Source organism: Cardiocondyla obscurior, linkage group LG05, assembly GCF_019399895.1.
Source record: "Cardiocondyla obscurior isolate alpha-2009 linkage group LG05, Cobs3.1, whole genome shotgun sequence".
Taxonomy (NCBI): Eukaryota; Metazoa; Arthropoda; class Insecta; order Hymenoptera; family Formicidae; genus Cardiocondyla; species Cardiocondyla obscurior.
In genome coordinates this window covers 725,745-744,806 of record NC_091868.1, presented here as the reverse complement: position 1 = coordinate 744,806, position 19,062 = coordinate 725,745, and the positions used below count along the sequence as shown (strand labels likewise).

The 19,062-nt window shown below is 40.3% G+C and overlaps 2 protein-coding genes across 4 annotated transcripts; both read left to right on the top strand.

Moving 5' to 3' along the window:
- The first annotated feature begins 6,463 nt into the window (after positions 1-6,463).
- Positions 6,464-11,527, top strand: Ef1a-f2 (elongation factor 1-alpha F2). Of its 2 annotated transcripts, none has more exons than XM_070656872.1 (5): positions 6,464-6,569; positions 8,310-8,484; positions 8,757-9,365; positions 9,562-9,837; positions 10,065-11,527. In XM_070656872.1, the coding sequence occupies exons 2-5, from the start codon at positions 8,341-8,343 to the stop codon at positions 10,419-10,421; spliced, it is 1,386 nt and encodes a 461-aa protein (XP_070512973.1). In that variant the 5' UTR covers positions 6,464-6,569; positions 8,310-8,340; the 3' UTR covers positions 10,422-11,527. The 2 variants fall into 2 exon arrangements, with proteins under 2 accessions (XP_070512973.1, XP_070512972.1); XM_070656871.1 differs by having other exon boundaries at positions 6,516-6,647.
- Positions 11,528-12,281: 754 nt separating this feature from the next.
- Positions 12,282-18,763, top strand: Rich (guanine nucleotide exchange factor subunit Rich). 2 transcript variants are annotated; one of them, XM_070656862.1, is made up of 12 exons: positions 12,282-12,604; positions 12,720-12,983; positions 13,094-13,500; positions 13,580-14,207; positions 14,395-14,758; positions 14,850-15,391; positions 15,481-15,970; positions 16,054-16,336; positions 16,441-16,895; positions 17,042-17,201; positions 17,299-17,487; positions 17,569-18,763. In XM_070656862.1, exons 1-12 carry the CDS (start codon positions 12,470-12,472, stop codon positions 17,894-17,896), a joined length of 4,245 nt encoding a protein of 1,414 aa, XP_070512963.1. In that variant the 5' UTR covers positions 12,282-12,469; the 3' UTR covers positions 17,897-18,763. The 2 variants fall into 2 exon arrangements, with proteins under 2 accessions (XP_070512963.1, XP_070512962.1); XM_070656861.1 differs by having other exon boundaries at positions 14,847-15,391.
- Positions 18,764-19,062: the final 299 nt, after the last annotated feature.

Genomic DNA, 19,062 nt, shown 5'->3' with positions numbered 1-19,062 from the left:
TATTCGTCAATTTAGATGTCTAAAGAATTGTACAATAACCAGCGTATAGTGTTAATATTCGATTCCACCGCGCAGAAAACGCAAAGGATAAAATCGAACTCGTGAGTAAAAAGCTCTCGGGGAGCTCTCAATTTTCGAGCTTTTTTATTATTGAAGTTACAGACTGAAACTCTCGAGCAGTTATCGCATTAGTAAGCTATCCGCTTCAAAGTTCGCCAGAGAGTCACTTGTTGAAAACTATTTTCAAAAAGCACAACTTTCAGGTGTATCCCATAATTCAGCGTTTACGCGAGATCAGGCGTGTTGTAATTTTCATATTTAATTACGAATATTATCTTCCTCTCATCGACGGAAATCACTTCCAAATTCATGCGATGCGAAAGATAAATTATTCAAATTGTACGCATTGTCTCTCGATACCGCGCGTATTGTCTGGAATATTGCGAATTATGCGACTAGTTTAAAATCAGTCATTGAATGGCAATAGCAAAAGAGATGCTCATTGTAAAGGGATGAAGCTGCGTTTAATCAGCCTTACTTAGACAATTATTATCTATTTACATTATTATGTACTAAATTTATATGCGATAACGTGAGCGATTCGAGTACGTGTACATCGGCGTACCCTAATTACAAATTACACCCTCGGTATGCGCGGTGGACAACGATAATCTACGAGCAACGTGTGATCCTAACGTAGACGTGGTGCATGCGTATTGTAGTGCATATGCGATTATATCATTATTTCGTCCCCAAAAAGAAGTATCTTGCGTTCGGAGCTTCAGGATTCTGTCCTCAACCGATCACCTTAACGTTAATGATTACATGTAAATAGCGTTGTCAGTGCTGTATATTTTACGCTGTTTGACTGGCTGTGATATTTATATGTTCAGAGTTTAATTGTGATTAGCGATACTCTATGTTAACCCTGTTGAACGTACAAATTGCGTACCCTATACGTTTTACGATTACAAGCATCGCGAGGATCAAAGTGTGTCGAGTACTCGCTAAAGGGTATCTGCTTGCTGAATTTGCGGCACCCGGCAATTGTTTCTGCGAATTTTCGGAGCGGTAATTTACTCCGTTAAACACAGCTGAAATTTGTACATTATAATGATTACTCATAATTTCACTATTGTTATTATTAGTATCGGATACGCGGTTATGACGTACTTGTTAAATTTGTTAGCGCAATTAAACGACTTACGGATCTTAAGTGCCGCCTGGATTAAACAGTTGTTCAACCGACTACAATCACGCGTTGCTCCAAGTCGTTTGAACCGGGTAGAAAAGAAAAAAGAAAGGGGGAAAAAAAAGAGAAAAGACCCAGCTGTAAGGAAAATGTAAAATAACTTTCCCAATATAGCGCAATACATTTATTACGATTTGGAATACGATGCGAACTTACGCGATCGATATCAATTATCAATGATCATTCGGATCATCTTCTCTAGCATGGTGACACCCACGTGACACTGTTCGCGCGATATTGAGTTTATTGAAATATTTATCGGTGTTACAGACGACGTAAATATGTATAGAGAGGTAACGCCAGAGATTTATGTAGCCGTAACGTTTGAGGTGCGTTACAAAGTAAGGGAAAACTTGTTAATGACTGACCACTCGGCGCATCCATCGTGCGGTACACCCGTCTCTTTTTCTCTCATAATTCGACTGCACGTTCCATTGCCTAATACATCTAAGGATCGAACGTCACGTTTCAACGTCCGCGATTCTTAACTTTAACGACAATTTCCAAGTCCAGCCTTCCCTTAAGAAAGAAAGAAAAAAAAAAAGGAAAAAAAAAGAAAAAAAAAAAAGAGTCATATCGATTATCGGAGAAAAGTTTCACAACCGTGTTTTCGATAATTATGCATACGATGCACGTGTTGTTCGTCGACTTTTTATAAGGCCAAATTTACAAGTTTTGCATATATTTAAATAGACGCATTACGTAGTCGAACGTTCGACAACCAGATAATCTTTAACGTGAAAAATGTCAGTGGGACTTCTGGTCATTTTGTGGATCTCGTCGAGCCAATTTTTAACGCGTATTTACGCAGTGCCAAGTTTTATAACGTTCTTCCTTCGCACGCATTATAGTATCGATGCGGTTCAATAGAAATGCAGCGAATATTATATGTGCAAATATCGAAAAAAAATCGTGTGCACGCATTGTGTATGTGTGCCAAGAATAATCTAACATTTTTCTTTTTTCTTTTCATTAGATTTAAATAATTTTTTTTTAATTAATTATAATAAACACGGTGGCGAGCGGTCATAATTGTATATCACGCTCTTCCATTATAAAACAAAGTCGATTACATCGGTATCAACTCCACAAAGTGATCCAGAAACAGTAATAATCGGTTTGCCTTTAATATATATTGCTATCATGCATGCAACGGAATCCTTAATGCTTCAATGCGCTTACTATTTCATATCGGATGGCAAAGAGTATGTGTGAAAATACATTTATTAACATTTCAACATTTTTATATAAAATCTTCTCCATTTCTTCGTATCTTGAAAAATTTTCGTTAACTAGAAGTGCAAAGGTAACTAACAAAAAGCAAAAAAAAAAAAAAAAAAAACAAAAAAGAAAAAGGAAAAAAGAAAAAAAAAATCTTTACCAGCGATTGCAATAGGTTTTAGAAACGTCGTTGTTTCGTCGTACGTGTCATTTCAGAATTTACTGATGAGAATATAAATATTCAATTTAGAGGAATGCATGTCGTAGAAGCGATATTAAATGAATCGCGTAGATAAATTATCTCGAATTTTTTTTTTTCTTTTTCTTAAACTCGAAAAGAAAGGATTTGTTAAAAGGATACCACGGATTCAGCGACGTTTGACCCTATGAAATTGGAGTTGTATATCTAATTATAGAGACAGATTGAATTATCGCGAGATAAGCCGCGAAAATGTACGAAGAAATACAACGAACTTTTTATTTTCGTTAAGTTTCTACAATCGCGAAGTTAATCGGTTTCGAGCGTCACGCAATAGACTTCTCTCTCCACTATAAAAGAATATCATTACTCGATGATATTAAAAATATCACGACCTCCGGTTTGGCGTTGCTCTAAGTGCAACGTAGATCGCCGAAGAATTTTTTTTCCCAGCAGCCGAATAGCAATTGCAAGCTTTAGATACCGTCGCAGTACCAAATTATATTTTTATCCTCCCTGTACGATATTCCATACGCGTTTTCCAGAACTACATCTTCGAATATTTTACGTATAAAACAGCCGTATGTATCCAACAGTTCAGCGGGAAGACTCTCGGACTTTAATTAATTAAAGCGAATAACAATACGAGAGGCGTCTGAAGAAACTCGAACGTTTCTCAGACGCGTCCTTAAACCAATTGCTTGGAAAGGACGAGAGGGCAATTATCGTTTTCGCGTGAATTAAATCGTCCTCGTAGTCCAAACGTGATCCACATGGCACAGCTAGAATATGATTTCCGTGCAGCGAACCAAGAAAGGAGGGAAACAAAAAAAATCTTTCCGCCACGCGTTTCCTCGGCATTTTCGTCATTTCGCTACCTCGATCACACGTCACGGCGCTTAGCATTAAACGAATCTATCCCCGTACTAACACGATACGAAACAGAGGGGAGGGACGAGTCTCTCGACAAGGCTCTTAATGAATGGTTACTCAGGAATAAAATTATAATGTAATAACAGTTGCGATATTGAATATTAACATTTAACGAACGACCTTTTGTAAATATGAATATAACAAATATAAAGATACACGATTGCATATATATATGAGAACTTGTGCAGGATGATTTGGAGTGGAACGCCGGGGGAAAGCTCGGTGACTCGATGACTTTTTCGCGACGGAATGTAAATGATTGATCGAAGTTTGCTACGCTGTTACGTCCCCGATATTGTCCGGCTTTGAGAACGTCGATATCGTTTATTTGAAGAATCAATTTAGCGTGCACCGCGAGTCCGAATTGTCCTGTACAATTTTACGATCGCCCAATAAGAGATGACAAGCCTGATAGAAACGCATACCTATATCTGCGTAAGGGAAAGAAAAAAAAAAAGGAAAAAAAAAAGAAAAAAAAAGACAGAAAGCAAATGCGTGTATGCGTGCGTATGTGTGTGCCTGCGCGTGTGCATGCGACGAGCAAATTAACGTACGCGAATAGAAGAGCCACGGTGTTAGCCATAGTTTACTTCGGTTAACTGACCAAAATGTCGACGATTATTTATGTTGAAAGGCAGTCAATGCTGTAAAGTAACGAGCGAGGTGAAGAATAAACGGAAGGGCGAGACGGCGAGTTTGTTGGAGACATACGGGGACGGGAGGGGAAAAAAGGAAAGTGTGTGTGTGTGCGAGAGTGATATGAAGCGAGTGACCGATTCTGTAATACGGATCAGGATGCGTGCGTATCACCGACGCGTTGCGTACGTGCATAATTGTACGCGCGCGTTTTTGTCCATTTCTACACGTATATCTGTTCTCTCCTACGACGATAGAAGGTTATTTTTAAATTTTCGAAATTTAGCTGTGCCGCAAGAAGCGTGCGAGTGTCAGTACGATCGGGTGTCAGTAGGAATCATGAAATATAAATAGACGATTGAAGTGGACCGCACCACGGTAGGCTTTTTTCATTTACCAGAGATTCTAAAAAAAATTTCCCCTACGATTTTCCCGCAGCTGGGGGGTCCGCGCGCGTTTATCGTTTGCCGCTCGAATTAATTTCGCGCTGTTTAAAGTCATAAGATTAAAATGTTTCAAGAAAGACGGAAAGGTAGTTCGTGATGTATAAATGCATGCGACGGAAGTACTTGGCTCGGAATTGTTAAAGGATAACAAGCGGTATCGCGATCCATTCCGAAGATGAGAGTAAATAGCGATGCGTTTGGAAAGAGGCAGAGAAAAATACGTCTTAACGATTCAGCTGCGACGGTCATTGAATCAGTTACGTAACTTTTTGTAATCGCGACGTCTATTCGGTCATTCGGATCCGGTTTCCTTCGGACAAAAGACGCGGCGAGTTTGAACTTGCCCCTCTTTCTTTGTCCGCCGTACTAGCAGGACGCTGAGGACCAAGAGGCCAATAAAATTTACGGATTGCAGTCGGAATTCGATCAATAACGAGGGAAAAATTTCCGAGAAAAATAAATCCCTCGTGATCGCGTCTATCGCAAATATTTTCGAGAAGCTGAACAAACGCGAGTAACGTCACCGTCGAAGTTCTGCAAAGACTGCTCCGGTAAAATCATTATTATTTGCCAAATCTGAGTAAAATATGTGTATTTATTAAATCGTTATTTTAAGACTTACTCTGCTGATAAAAAAATAAAGTAAAATAAAAAATATGATCATCGTTGGGCGAATAAGTAAATGAACTTCATGAAAAAATTAACGATAACTGAACCGGATGATGGATTTGTAAATTAATTAATTATTATATATAAATATTAAAGTCGAGGCAGAAGAATGCCACTGCTGGACAGGTAGATGGATTCGTTTCGTAACATTTACGGAATTATCACGAGTATCCGTTAACGTTCCGAGAGAACGCGATCTCGTTCTTTTACCTTTCACCGTTTATCTCGATGACCGAATTATTGATCGCGTTGATATCTTTTAAATAGAGCAAGACGAAATACGTCAAAGTGTATCTTGTCATTCAATAGTAAAAAAGATCGATGCAGAGATTTTATACGACATCGCACTGTAACTCCTATTTTTTTTCTTTTTTTTTCTTTTTCCTTTTTTAATAGAGAAAATAAAATTTACGTTAATATACGCAGATAAAAAAGAAAAAAAATTATATTTCTTCAGTCGAAAATTTCGCAATCAGCTTTACAACCGGTCAAGTAGATCAGAGTTCGGTAAGTTACTGAAAGTGCGGCGTCTGTGCGCTACTTTAAAGCGTACCTCGTGTGGCGTGGCGGCGCGTCAAAGGATCAGGGAGACGAAGCCGTACACGGCTGGCTGGATTGCAGGACTGCGTTTCGTGGATTGCGAGAGAAAGACAGGGCTCGAACGTTGGGTTACCTCGCAAACCTCGCGATGCGATTCGATACAGCGAGTTCGAGTGGCGTCGGGACATTCGGAGCCGTGCAGGCAATGTTGCGCGCGGTCGCATAAATGCATATCCGATCGCAGCGAGAGACGTCCTCGCACGGACGTATGTACATGTACGTATGTTACACGTACGAGGGCTTGACGCACTGCACTCGCGACGCGTAAAGCTGTGTGCGTACGGGCGCGCGTGCGAGCTAACTCTAGCCTCGAACCCAGACGTGTTTGACGACAACGACGGGAAGGCAAGGGAAAGGAAAAGAGAGATGAAGGGATTCGATTACGGTGGAAACTTGAAGGGAACGATGAGGACCGCGAAAAAAACGTACCTTGTAATATTTGCCGTCATCGAATTAACAATTTTATCCCGATCGGAAAAATAACGGCGGAGCAACGTCGCTAGTGGCGCCTCGTTGGAACGAGGGCACCACCGGCGTGGCGACGCCGAGCTCGAGGCGCCGCGGTGCGCATGTCACTCGCGACCACGGTCTCTTTCTGTCGTGGCACCTGGAGGTGAGTGGTTGTTCGTTGTTCGCGCGCCCGGTCGATTATCCGACGAATCTCAACCGAGGATATAGCATCGTAGAGCAGGTACGGAATAAAACGATTGCCGCGGTACCGCGGGCTGTTCTGTGCGTATAGTTTCGGGTTATCGTTGCGATCACCCGTGGAAATCGCGGCCGCTCGAGGTCCCGTAATCCTCTCCTCGCGCACGACAAGATGCCGCATGGCCGGTCGTCAAACCGTATCTTTTTTCGCTTCCCGTTGCCCGAGCTGTTGAGGAACTCGTGCCGGCACTCCCCCATGGCGAGCGTTACTTCCGTGGGATCGTCGTCGACGCCGAAAAGGGATCGTACGGATGGTAAAAATTGATCGAGCAAAGCCGGCCGGACGCCGAAATTGTGAGAGGCGGACCGGATGCATTATGGCGGCCGCGCTTGTCACGGCGCTGGAGCTCGCGGCGATTCTCGCGTTCCTGGAATTCGTTCGTCCGAGACGAGATGAGATCTCGCGATCGTCGTCCGTTCGCTCGGCCGCGCGCGAGCAGTCGTGGAAAATCGCGGTAGGACGCGGCGCGATAGCGGCGAGGCCAAAAAAACCGGAAGCGCGAGGTTAAAGGTGGTCCTTACTTCGTCTTTCTCCTTCTTTTTCGCACGGGACCGCGATCTCGTGTCCGGAGGTCCGTGTGCAACGCGACGACCTTGCACGCTTTTGGCAACTTCTGGAACGTGCTGAAGATCGATTCGCAAAGCCAGTTTCTAGAAAACGAGAGACCATATCGTGTTCTATTACCGAGAAGTTAATTTTATAGTAAAATCACGCTTAACCTCCGGTAAAGAGAGCGAAGTCGACAAGAATCGCGCTGGCAAAGGAAACTTTAGATCAGAAAAAAAAAAAAAAAGTGAACGGTATCTCAGCTGGAAGAAATTCGATCGCCTCTGTTCCGTAAACTACAAGGCAGTAACAGTCGGTCGGTCTCGTTGCTCTATCGCGTTCCATCACGCCCGCCGCGAGCCACGCCGGCTGTAATTGGCATCCGGAGACTCGCCGTAATTTTCCATCGTCGGACCACGAGGAAGGCGGAGGAACGTCGGGCCATCTGATCCGCAACACCCGCCCGCGATTCCGAATCTCGGGAAAGCTCGCGCGCCTCGGTCCATTTCGCAAGTTTCATAAGAAGGGACGGAAAGAAGGGAAAGGGGGAAAAAAAAAAAAGAAAGAGAAGATAATAACGTGGCATCGCGCGCGGTGCCGAGCGTTGCGATAATCGTGGCAACAGCGCACCGCTCCTTTCGTTACTTACAAAATGGCAGCCGACTGCCATTCTCGAATGTTCACGTTCGGCCACGTGGACGACGGACAAAGACCGCCGTGACGTGCCGAATTGCCCCTCCGATTGACCGAGAATCCGTGTGCTTGAAACGCAAGTTAGATAACCGCTGTTGCAACATTTGGTGCAACGAGGCCGGCGCGAAGTCGGCGAGACGACGAGGGGTACCCCGAATATTCCTGCTCGTTTCCATATTGCAACGTGATTACCATTTAATCCCCGGTAGAGATTGTCGGATAGTTATCGACACACGATTTATATTTATTTCTAACAATTAATTAATTCTTATATCGATTTTACGCTTTCCGTAATTTTTTTTTTAAGAATGAAAAAATGAACAAGTTGAAGCAGATTAATCGACTAATCCAGATCTGAATTTTTTAACAATTATTTCTAATTAATGTATTTTTTTTTCTTCTCAGAATATTAAAGGAGTTCTTCTAAGCTAAAAAAATGGGCAAAGAGAAGATTCATATTAACATCGTCGTCATTGGACATGTCGACTCTGGCAAGTCCACCACCACTGGTCACTTGATCTACAAATGTGGTGGTATCGACAAGCGTACCATTGAGAAGTTCGAGAAAGAAGCCCAGGAGGTATTATCTTTAATAATTTATATATGACGTGGAAAGAATATAAATTTAAATTACATATCGAGATGACTTATGATGATACACTTTTTATTCTCCGTTCGTGGTTTCCACCTGAGGATTTTAAAATCTGTTGAAGGCCTAGAGTGTCTGAATGTCATATTTCCAATAATCTAAAATTTTCTTTTCTCTCCCCTTCCTATTTTTTTGTTAGAGTAAAATGCACGCGATAGGAATATAAAACAAAAATGGATCTAATTAAAATAAATACTTTTCAGATGGGCAAAGGTTCCTTTAAATATGCTTGGGTACTCGATAAACTCAAGGCCGAACGTGAGCGTGGTATCACCATTGACATTGCCTTGTGGAAGTTTGAGACCTCTAAGTACTACGTAACAATTATCGATGCCCCGGGACACAGAGATTTTATTAAAAACATGATCACTGGTACCTCGCAAGCCGATTGCGCGGTGTTGATCGTTGCCGCCGGTACTGGTGAATTTGAGGCTGGAATTTCCAAAAACGGACAAACTCGTGAGCACGCTCTTCTTGCGTTTACGCTCGGCGTAAAACAATTGATCGTTGGCGTGAATAAAATGGATTCTACCGAGCCCCCGTACTCCGAGACAAGATTCGAAGAAATTAAGAAGGAAGTCTCTTCCTACATTAAGAAGATTGGTTATAATCCTTCCGCTGTTGCGTTCGTGCCAATCTCCGGCTGGCACGGAGACAACATGCTGGAGCAATCTAGCAAGATGCCCTGGTTCAAGGGATGGACCGTAGAGCGCAAGGAAGGCAAGGCAGAAGGTAAATGTCTTATCGAAGCTCTGGACGCTATTCTGCCACCCACCAGACCGACCGACAAGGCTCTCCGTCTTCCTCTTCAGGTAATATTAAATTATCATTTTTATGACTAATTTTTACATGATATAATTTTAATTGAATAAATTTTTACTTGAAAAATTTACAATTCTTTGACGGTCAAAATTTTATCTAATTTTGCGCGATATTGTAAAATTTAGGTTTAAAATTGTATTGAAATAAAATAGCGTTTTAATTTTTTTTTTTTTTCTCCAATTATAGGATGTATACAAGATTGGTGGTATTGGAACAGTACCCGTTGGCCGTGTCGAGACTGGTGTATTGAAACCTGGTATGGTCGTTACCTTTGCACCCGTTGGATTGACTACTGAAGTTAAGTCTGTCGAAATGCACCACGAAGCCCTTCAGGAGGCTGTACCCGGTGACAACGTTGGTTTCAACGTTAAGAACGTGTCTGTTAAGGAATTACGTCGTGGTTACGTTGCTGGAGATTCAAAAAATAACCCACCGAAGGGTGCCGCTGACTTTACTGCACAGGTACACAGTGATATCTCGCTTAATTACATATGCTTAATTAATTTCAACCTTTTCGACATTGTGATGAGACGCTAATACATTTCATTCGTGGTTTCCACCAGAGGTTTGGAGATATCTATGATGGTTGAATGCGTCTGAGTGTCTTAAATATTAAAATTAAATGTTAATTTTTAAACCGCTTCAAAGTTATGAACAATGTGATTAATGAGATTGCCTGTTTTACATAGGTCATCGTGCTCAATCACCCGGGTCAAATCAGTAACGGATATACGCCTGTATTGGATTGCCATACTGCCCACATCGCCTGCAAGTTTGCAGAGATCAAGGAGAAGTGCGACCGTCGTACCGGCAAAACCACCGAAGAAAATCCGAAAGCCATCAAGTCCGGTGACGCCGCCATTGTTACTCTGGTTCCCAGCAAGCCCATGTGCGTCGAGGCTTTCCAGGAGTTTCCGCCCTTGGGACGTTTCGCTGTCCGCGATATGCGTCAAACTGTAGCTGTCGGTGTCATCAAGGCTGTCACTTTCAAAGATCAGACGGGCAAAGTCACCAAGGCTGCTGAGAAAGCCCAGAAGAAGAAATAACTATTGTAATAGTTTCCGTGCATACACCGATAGTCTCCATGCGAACATGCCACCGGGCGGACAACGGCGTACATCGGCCAACGTATCTCATCCTCTGCACGACTCACGAGAGACGAATTTAACAGCATCGCCCATAGCGGAGTTCCATGTGGTGGGGACCTTAATACGAGCTACGATCGGAAATGAAAAAACAATTCAATCGCAAAGATTGGCTCATCGTGCATGCGAGATCGCGCGTTTACCGCGCTATCTGGACACGCGGACATTTCGCTCGTCGAAATGGCTTCGGCATTTTTTTCACCGCAAGGAGTTTCGCAGGAAAGAACACGGGATGTTTTACCGCTGGCCGTATTTTCGTCTCGTGGGAGTCGCTAGGAGGAAGACCGAGCTTCGCGCGGACTATCGTAAACAACGTACACAACTACTTCATAACGAACATCAACATAATTTAGCGCGGCTTAATTATATTTTCTAATTACTATACGGAAATAAATTCTGTATATATCCGATACTCGAGGAGAAGCATGTCATTATTACTCTTTATCGACATCATTACTCGATTGGTGATTTGTAAAGTTTTTCATCCTTTGAAAAAAAAGAAAAACAATTCCTCATTTATTGTTGCTTTAATCTACAGTAGAGCTGATACGGTTTGATCAAAAGAAAAAAAAAAATTATAATTTATATACGTCGCGGTGATGTCCGTAACATTTATTGTCTTCTCGGTAGCTTATTTTTTTTTTATATTTAAACTATTTTAATTCTGATAACTTAGAATAGAGAAGACAACGGTAGTAGGCCTTGACAGATAGATTTTGTTGGGATATGGGACCTGTTGTTTCCTCTAATTATATTTCCATTCAATTATAGATAAGATCAATTCGAGCATTCTGATGAGAAGAAGACCTTTTTCAAGAGATATTCTTTTTAATAACTAACGGAAAGTGCATGCGTAAAGAATAAACGTTTTTAATAACTTTATAACATCCTTCATCTCCTTGCGATTCTTCTATAAATGACGCATTGGTTGACAGTTTTTCTGTACATACATATAAATACCAGCGGTGACAAATAAGAGCGAAAATAAAGAAGCTGCGGAAACGAGATACCGGTGATTCACTATCACCAGTACGCAAAACCTTGTCTTCCTTTCAACTTGTTCGGATGCTCTCGGCACTTTAACGACTTGAGACTTAATTAATTAGACGGGAGTAAAATAATCGATCCAAAAACTATTCCTCGATGCCTGTTTAATGTTTAAACTTGCCGTGCCTGCATAACCCAACCGGAGATGTTTTTTCGAACAAGATAAAAAGTAAAAATAAAATACTGCATAGGAATAAGGATTACAATACCGAAAAGAAATGGGACTACCTCAGCATTTGGATTGCTCTTAAAAGTTAAATTGAAAAACTTTACTTCGAGTGCAGATGCATTTACTATAAGTTAAAGGATTTATTTCATTTTAAACGCAGGCATTTAATTGAGAGTGAATTCAATGTTTATTCTGTTTTCAACTAATCGAGATGTACGCTGGATGTATTAAATATATAAAAAAAAAATACATAAAATTATATTAATCGTTATGTATTGTAATTTATGTCGAATAATTTTATAATTTAATCGGAACGTTTGCTAATTTTATTTTTATTTCATACTGTTATTTTCGTTAATTTTAAAAAAGAAGGTTACTAATACACATTTCAAAGTTTTTCTTTTTTTAATCTGATCTGAACGAACGCCTACAAGCCTTCGAAAATCGACGGAGAGAAGAAATAGAGAAACTGGGAAGAGACAGATAGATATTTATGGAAGATGCGGGAATAAGGAAGCGTTGTGAACGTTGCGTCACGCTACAACGTGCACCGTTTGGATGCATAGATCCGCCGCACAGCGCGCGCCACCGAGATGATCTGATCGTGAGAGTACCGCTATGTCGACGAGGTTAGGCACTGTTTACTTGTCAAGCTCGTGGCGTCGTGGCGAAGACCGTGGCTGAGACAATGCGGGAAATCTGAGGCCCGACGTGGGACACTCTCACGGAGATCATGTTTTTCCCCGTAGGATGGCCTCGGGTTCTCAATACCTGCGAGCAAGGCAGGATAAACGCTGTGGTATGCAACAGGGACAAAATTATGTTCGCCATTCTCACCGCGGATGCCCTCGTCATCTGGTACTGCAAGGTAACTGATACGAGCGAAAGCAGCTTCCAAGCGAAAGCTTCGTCAACGTTAACGTTACGATGACAGATTGTCCGCGGTAATTCGATAAATTCTAAAGTAGAATTAATATTTGCAGCCCTGCGTTCCGATCGTGTTTAGCAGAAGGTCTGCGAACTCTTTATGGCAGCACGGAGAGAACGTTTTGGTGCAATGGAGACCAGACTCGAGTATGTTGGTCATCGCGACGTCGGACAGCTATCTGCTGTTCTATAAACTTTCGGACAACAGTGCGGAGGGCCGGGGACTCTACGAACAACGTGACTCGCCAGTTACCAGCTTGAAACGAGATAGCAATGAATTGTTTATTACAAAAGTCATTCCATCCCATGTCTTAACTTTCGTGAGTATTATTTTATTATTCAAATGCAATAAAATTTAAAAAAAATTAAAATAAAATAAGAGATGTAAATGGCAATTAATTTTTTTTTTTTTTTTCCTTTTACTGTACAGGAAAAATCGGCCTGGATCGATGGCGGAATCAGTTCATTAGTTTGTATACGAGACGAGCTTATGGTAGCAACCAAAACTAGCCATGTAGTGCGCCATAAATGGGATGGCACCGTAAATCGTGATTATTCCTTAGATTTAAGACGCATACCGTTCAGTATTGATCAGCAAATCTCTACTGTAGCTGTACCACTCACGGAAAACAACATTTACGTTACCGATATCGAATATTCACCTCTTGTAGGAGGTTTTGCTATTGTGCTAAATAATGGGAAAGCTGCGTTTCTCACTGCTCAATCTTTAAAATTTGATCCTAATCAAGTGCAAGGAATCTGGGCTCAAGACTTAGAAGATGCTACTTGTGCCGCCGTTAATCATAAATATCGGTTAATTGCCATTGGCAGGCAAAAGTAAGTATTATTTAATTCTGCAAATTAATAAATAAAATTAATTCTTATTTTGTAATTCAAACGTCTGTTTTTTTCGCAGCTCCGAAGGTGTTGTATATTACGTGGACGAAACAACTGGCGGTTTAGAGATGTCGCATACTTTAAGCTTATCTTCCAAAGATTATCCAGGTCGACCAGGTAGCGTCAAGTGTCTCAGATGGACGCCCGATAGTTGTGCTATTGCTCTAGCCTGGGAAGGCGGCGGTTTAGCGTTATGGAGTACTTTTGGTGCTTTATTACTCTGTAGCTTAAAATGGGACTACGGCCTACGTGTAGATCTGACGCACGATAATCCTCTGCATATTCAAACAATGGAATGGTCCGCGGAGGGTTATCAATTATGGATGCTACGAAAATCTCCAGGATCTTTAGTTACAAATGAAAACGGTAACAAAGCGAATAATTCTGATCGCTCTCTTATTCAATTGGACTTCGCGAAAAGTCCTCTAACGATAAATCCATGCATGGGACACCATGGACACTTGTACCTTCAAGGCGAAGATAGATTATATATAAATTTGGGTGCTGGAATATCCTCAACCGCTTCAGGTTTCCATCTAGCTGCCGAAATGCCCAATGATAGCATGCTCCAGACACTTGCTGGTTGCAAACAGTGGCTTGTTGTGCCTATTCCTACTAAATACAGTGGATTTAATTGGCCGATTCGGGTAAATATTAATAATTTTTTAACATATCGTTATTTCATGTAATTTTTGTTAACATCATAAACGATTTTTAACTAAGTATTGATAGTAAAGAAATCTTAAAGATTCTTACTGTTTTAATATCTTGGGAATTTTTTTTCTTATATTAATACACTAATTTACATATAATGTTATGTTTTTATGTTTATAGTACACTGCAATAGATAGCGAAGGTTTAAGCCTTGCAGTAGCCGGTCGAACGGGACTAGCACATTATTCTCTACTCTCGAGAAAATGGAAATTGTTTGGCAATGAGAGTCAAGAGCGGGATTTTATAGTAACTGGTGGACTGTTGTGGCACAAGGGATATCTCATAACCAGCAGTTATTCTAAATTGGATGACAAAGATGAGATTAGAATTTATCCACGCGATACTCGACTGGATAATAATTATGTCAAAAATATTAGAATGCCCTCGCAGGTGCTATTATTAAATACGATGAAAGATAGACTTCTAAGTTTCTGTGCCAATGCTCAAATTAGTATTTACGATATGATATTGCAAAACGACGTAGGTAAGTACGCGATTGTTTCTACGTTTTGAAATTAATTTTTAAAAAATATAATAAATTTTTGGTCATTAAAATGCGTATGCTATTTTAGAAGCTGGTGGCATCGAATTAACGAGAATACAAACGGTGGATGTCAGCGGACTGTGCGTACATCCCGCTTGCGTAGTCAGCGCTACGTTAACTTCGATTCGCGCGGAGACTGCTGGCAGTCATCCTCATCCCGAGAGTCTCCTATTGAACGTCTCTGGACGTCTTCTTATGGTTCAACGCGAACATTCTACCGATAATTCGGAGGTTCTCTTTACATGCGGCGCTCCGACAGTACTAGCATCCTACGTCGAAAACGTTTGGGTACCATCGCGCTCAAGAAGAGACAAACCACACTTAACCGAGGCTCTGTGGTTATTTTGCGGAGCACACGGCATGCGAGTTTGGCTGCCACTATTTCGTAATCATCAAGAAAAGGCGCATGCTTTTATGAGCAAGCGAATAATGTTACCATTTCATCTACGCATTTATCCCTTAGCGATACTTTTTGAAGACGCGATTTTACTGGGAGCCGAAAACGATACCGTATTATTCACATCGGATACGAACTCTCCTTTCTCACTGCCCTTTAATTTATTGGAGCTCACGGTATTAATCCCTTTCTTTTTTTTTAACGATTTAAGATAACTATATAATTATTTTTAAATATATTAATTAAATGAATAATTATATTTCAGAGCCAAGTGTATCTACATCAAATTTTACGTCAATTGATACATCGAAACTTGGGTTATCACGCGTGGGAAATAGCACGTTCATGCTCTGCATTACCATATTTTCCGCATTCACTAGAATTATTGCTACATGAAGTACTCGAGGAAGAAGCGACAAGCAAGGATCCCATCCCGGATGCTCAATTACCATCCGTCGTCGAATTTATTCGCGAATTTCCTGGTGTATGGGCCAGAGCCGTTGTACAGTGCGCTCGCAAAACCGAAATCGCGCTTTGGCCTTATTTATTTTCTGTCGCCGGTCCACCAAAGAAGTTACTACAAGATTGTCTGCAGCGTCAGCAACTTGATACCGCCGCCAGTTATTTGATCATTCTACAGAATTTAGAACCATCATCTGTCAGCCGGCAGCACGCAACGTTATTATTAGATGCTGCATTAGAACAAGGTAGATGGGAACTATCAAGAGATCTTGTGAGATTTCTTAGGGCAATCGGTAAATATAATTTCACAAATTTTTATAAATCTATGAATATCTGTTCATGAAATATTAACGTTAAATTTATTTTTCAACTTTAGATCCAAATGACGTAGAGTCACCGCGTACGTCGTGGAGTGGCAGTGCGAAATTAGTAGGTCCTCCCCAGACACCTCCCCTTTCTTCACACGAGGATGATCTCGCTTTAGTATTAGGAACTATGCAAGTTTCGAGAAGTCGTAGCTATAGCACCACAATTACACCTAAAATGCAATCTGAGAAAGACGTCACGCCATCCTCTATGCTCGAAAAAACTCGAAATGTCGTTATGAGACGAAAAAAATCTGTTCCAACGGTAAAAAGCAGTGAAAAAAGTGAAAACAAGTAAGTATTTCCCTTTTTTCTTCTATTTAAAGGTTGATATTATAAAGTCTTTTTTATTAAATTAGAACTAATAAAACTAAATTAATATATTTATTCTTTTTTAGAGAGGGATCAGCGGAGGAGTTTTTTATTGATGTAATTTTACAGCGTCACGCTCGTCGGCTACTCTCGGCTCGCCGCTTGACCGATTTAGGTAGATTTGCAGCGCGTCTCGATTTTCATTTAGTAACATGGTTTGCTCGCGAACGTGATAGAGCAGCGAAAATTGATGATTATGTGGGTACGTTAAAAGCAGTCCATGAAGACTTTGCATTTCCATACCCGATGCTGTTCTTGCCAACACTACAGAAATTTCGAAGATCTAGCTTAACTTCCCTACATTCTATAATATCTGACGACGAGACCTTGTCCCCGAATTTGGTCGTGGACGTACCTGACAGCGGATACACTAGTCTTCCAAGCGGTAGGCCACCGTATACAACATTAGTTTCACCTGTCGCTAGTTTAGAGACGCAATTTCCGACTGCGGAAGCGAAATTGACACCGAATATGATAAACGGTAAGTATACTCGAAATAAATAATTTTTTCTAAACCCTAAATTATAATTAAATAAAAATGGTAATTTAAACATGCGCTGGTATAGGTGGTTGAGAAATTCTAAGTAGACAAAATCCGTATTAATCTTTTTTTTGCTTGATTTTCAGACGCCAATAGTGTTCTTAGCGATACCAGTACAATTTGGAGAGATGACGCAGATTCGATAGTTAGCTCTGTATGCTGGGTCTCACCGGAATCAGTGGGACCTACAGAAGTCAATTCTGCTTCGACCTCTGCACCAATCGGTCGGGCAGAAGTGCAACTTAGGTATGAATACTTATATTTTTTTTTTTAATAAAAATTTAAATTAACAATTAATATTATATCTTGTATTTATGCATATTTATCTGTAAATTTTCGGCAGGTATTTATTGCAACTGTTTCTCGAAGGAAGCTGTCTAGGATGGGCTGCAGTGGTAGCTACTGTACTTCGAGATGCTGCGGCAATAACTAGAACTGTTAGAACGGCCCATGCTCCAATGCAAACTCTTGACTCTATAATTAATCTAAGGGACGGTCTGCTTACATTAATCAAATGGTCTCATTCAGAATGGTGCGTCTACATTATCGTGTATATATCTACGATGTATTTTAGTATTATTAAGCAAATTTTAATTGCATATTTCAATTTCAGTTTGGGTTACCGTCCCTTTATGTCCAATATCCAAGGTCAAATATCATTATTGAACAGATTGGTGATAATTAAGCAACAGCAAGAACAGGAACAAATACCAGAAAGCCCTTCACCAAGCCCGGCTCCATCCGCCAGCAGCAATCAACGTGGTACTCTCTCTCGTTCGAGACATTCGTCGATTAGTCACGCTTCGAATACAGCACCATTGGAAGAGGAACGCTCGCACGAGTCTCTATTAACCGTCGAGGAGTCGGCATTCCACGGAAGTTACAATAATCTCAATGTTACGGAAGACTCATCGCCGCAAGGCGCTTGTATTATTTCTTAAGGGTGCTTCACGAAACTCCAAAAACTAAGGCTGTCTATTTCACGAGGTATACCAAATGGATTGTTTTCACCAAGTTTTACAAAAGATATTTCATTACGTTTTATATATATATATATATAAGAATTTCGTACATACTATATAATTATTATTTTAAAGAGATCTTATTTTAAGGCCATTAATTAAGGCCTTGTCTTAATATTAGGGATAATTTTTGTATTGCGACAATATTCTGCAAACCTAGATATGAATGCCTTGTTCTAATACAAGTTGTTCCAAAAAGTCCTCATAATTCGAAAAAGAGTCTTGGGAATTTGTACATAAAATTTTGGAACTTCTTTTTTAGTATATTTACATCGAGAATTTTCAATTGTACAGGGTGAAAAAAAAAAGAAAACAAATATGTAAAAGTAAATAATTCACATGAGCATGTAATGTACATAAGTGTTTATGATATTGTTACAATGTACGTTACATTGCAAGAAACATGACTCGAATATACGAAATTGCCAAAGCCAATGGTAATTTTTAAACGGTTTCACCGCTGAGTGTAAGAGCACGAACGAAATGCTCATTAGTTAATTACGAGCAATATGGGATAGCAATATAAACTGATAGAACAGCGGTTTAAAAATATTAAATCAAAATTGGCAACATTCAGAGGTCTGATATTATAATTATAATAATTATGTAACGTGCAAAACGATGAAAATTATTAATAAGCTATTTATACATATTGTAATATAGACGATCATACAAGTACATGTTATATTTTCTCATAAAATTGTCATTTGATAAGTTTATGATTAATCCCGCTAGACGAACGACTCGTGAGCTATTATTGTCTAAAATATATCAATCAAATCTAAATATTCAAGTATATTTAATACCGTATTAATTTTCTCCCGCATTCCAACACGTTGTTAATGTAGAACGTTTACCTCGCTGGTGTTTCTGTGCAATCGACACGTGTTATTTTCTCTGTTCAATCGATTATTCTCTAAAAACGTCGATTATTCAATATATAAGGAAAATCCGGCTTTATCTCGTGACACAGATAATTAAGAAAAGTCTGTATCGCGTTATGTTATTAATAACATTTTATTTGTTGCAGTATTATTTTCTAACGCATAGGAAATTCCACAATATAAAACCACTATCTGAATTAC

Excerpts from the sequence above, each read along its gene's own strand:
- Ef1a-f2 (XM_070656872.1), top strand. The coding sequence starts at position 8,341 with ATGGGCAAAGAGAAGATTCATATTAACATCGTCGTCATTGGACATGTC. Across the intron at positions 9,366-9,561 it reads CTCTCCGTCTTCCTCTTCAG|GATGTATACAAGATTGGTGG; the intron begins GTAATATTAAAT and ends CTCCAATTATAG. Across the intron at positions 9,838-10,064 it reads CCGCTGACTTTACTGCACAG|GTCATCGTGCTCAATCACCC; the intron begins GTACACAGTGAT and ends TGTTTTACATAG.
- Rich (XM_070656861.1), top strand. The coding sequence starts at position 12,470 with ATGTTTTTCCCCGTAGGATGGCCTCGGGTTCTCAATACCTGCGAGCAA. Across the intron at positions 12,605-12,719 it reads TCGTCATCTGGTACTGCAAG|CCCTGCGTTCCGATCGTGTT; the intron begins GTAACTGATACG and ends TAATATTTGCAG. Across the intron at positions 16,896-17,041 it reads GACACCGAATATGATAAACG|ACGCCAATAGTGTTCTTAGC; the intron begins GTAAGTATACTC and ends CTTGATTTTCAG.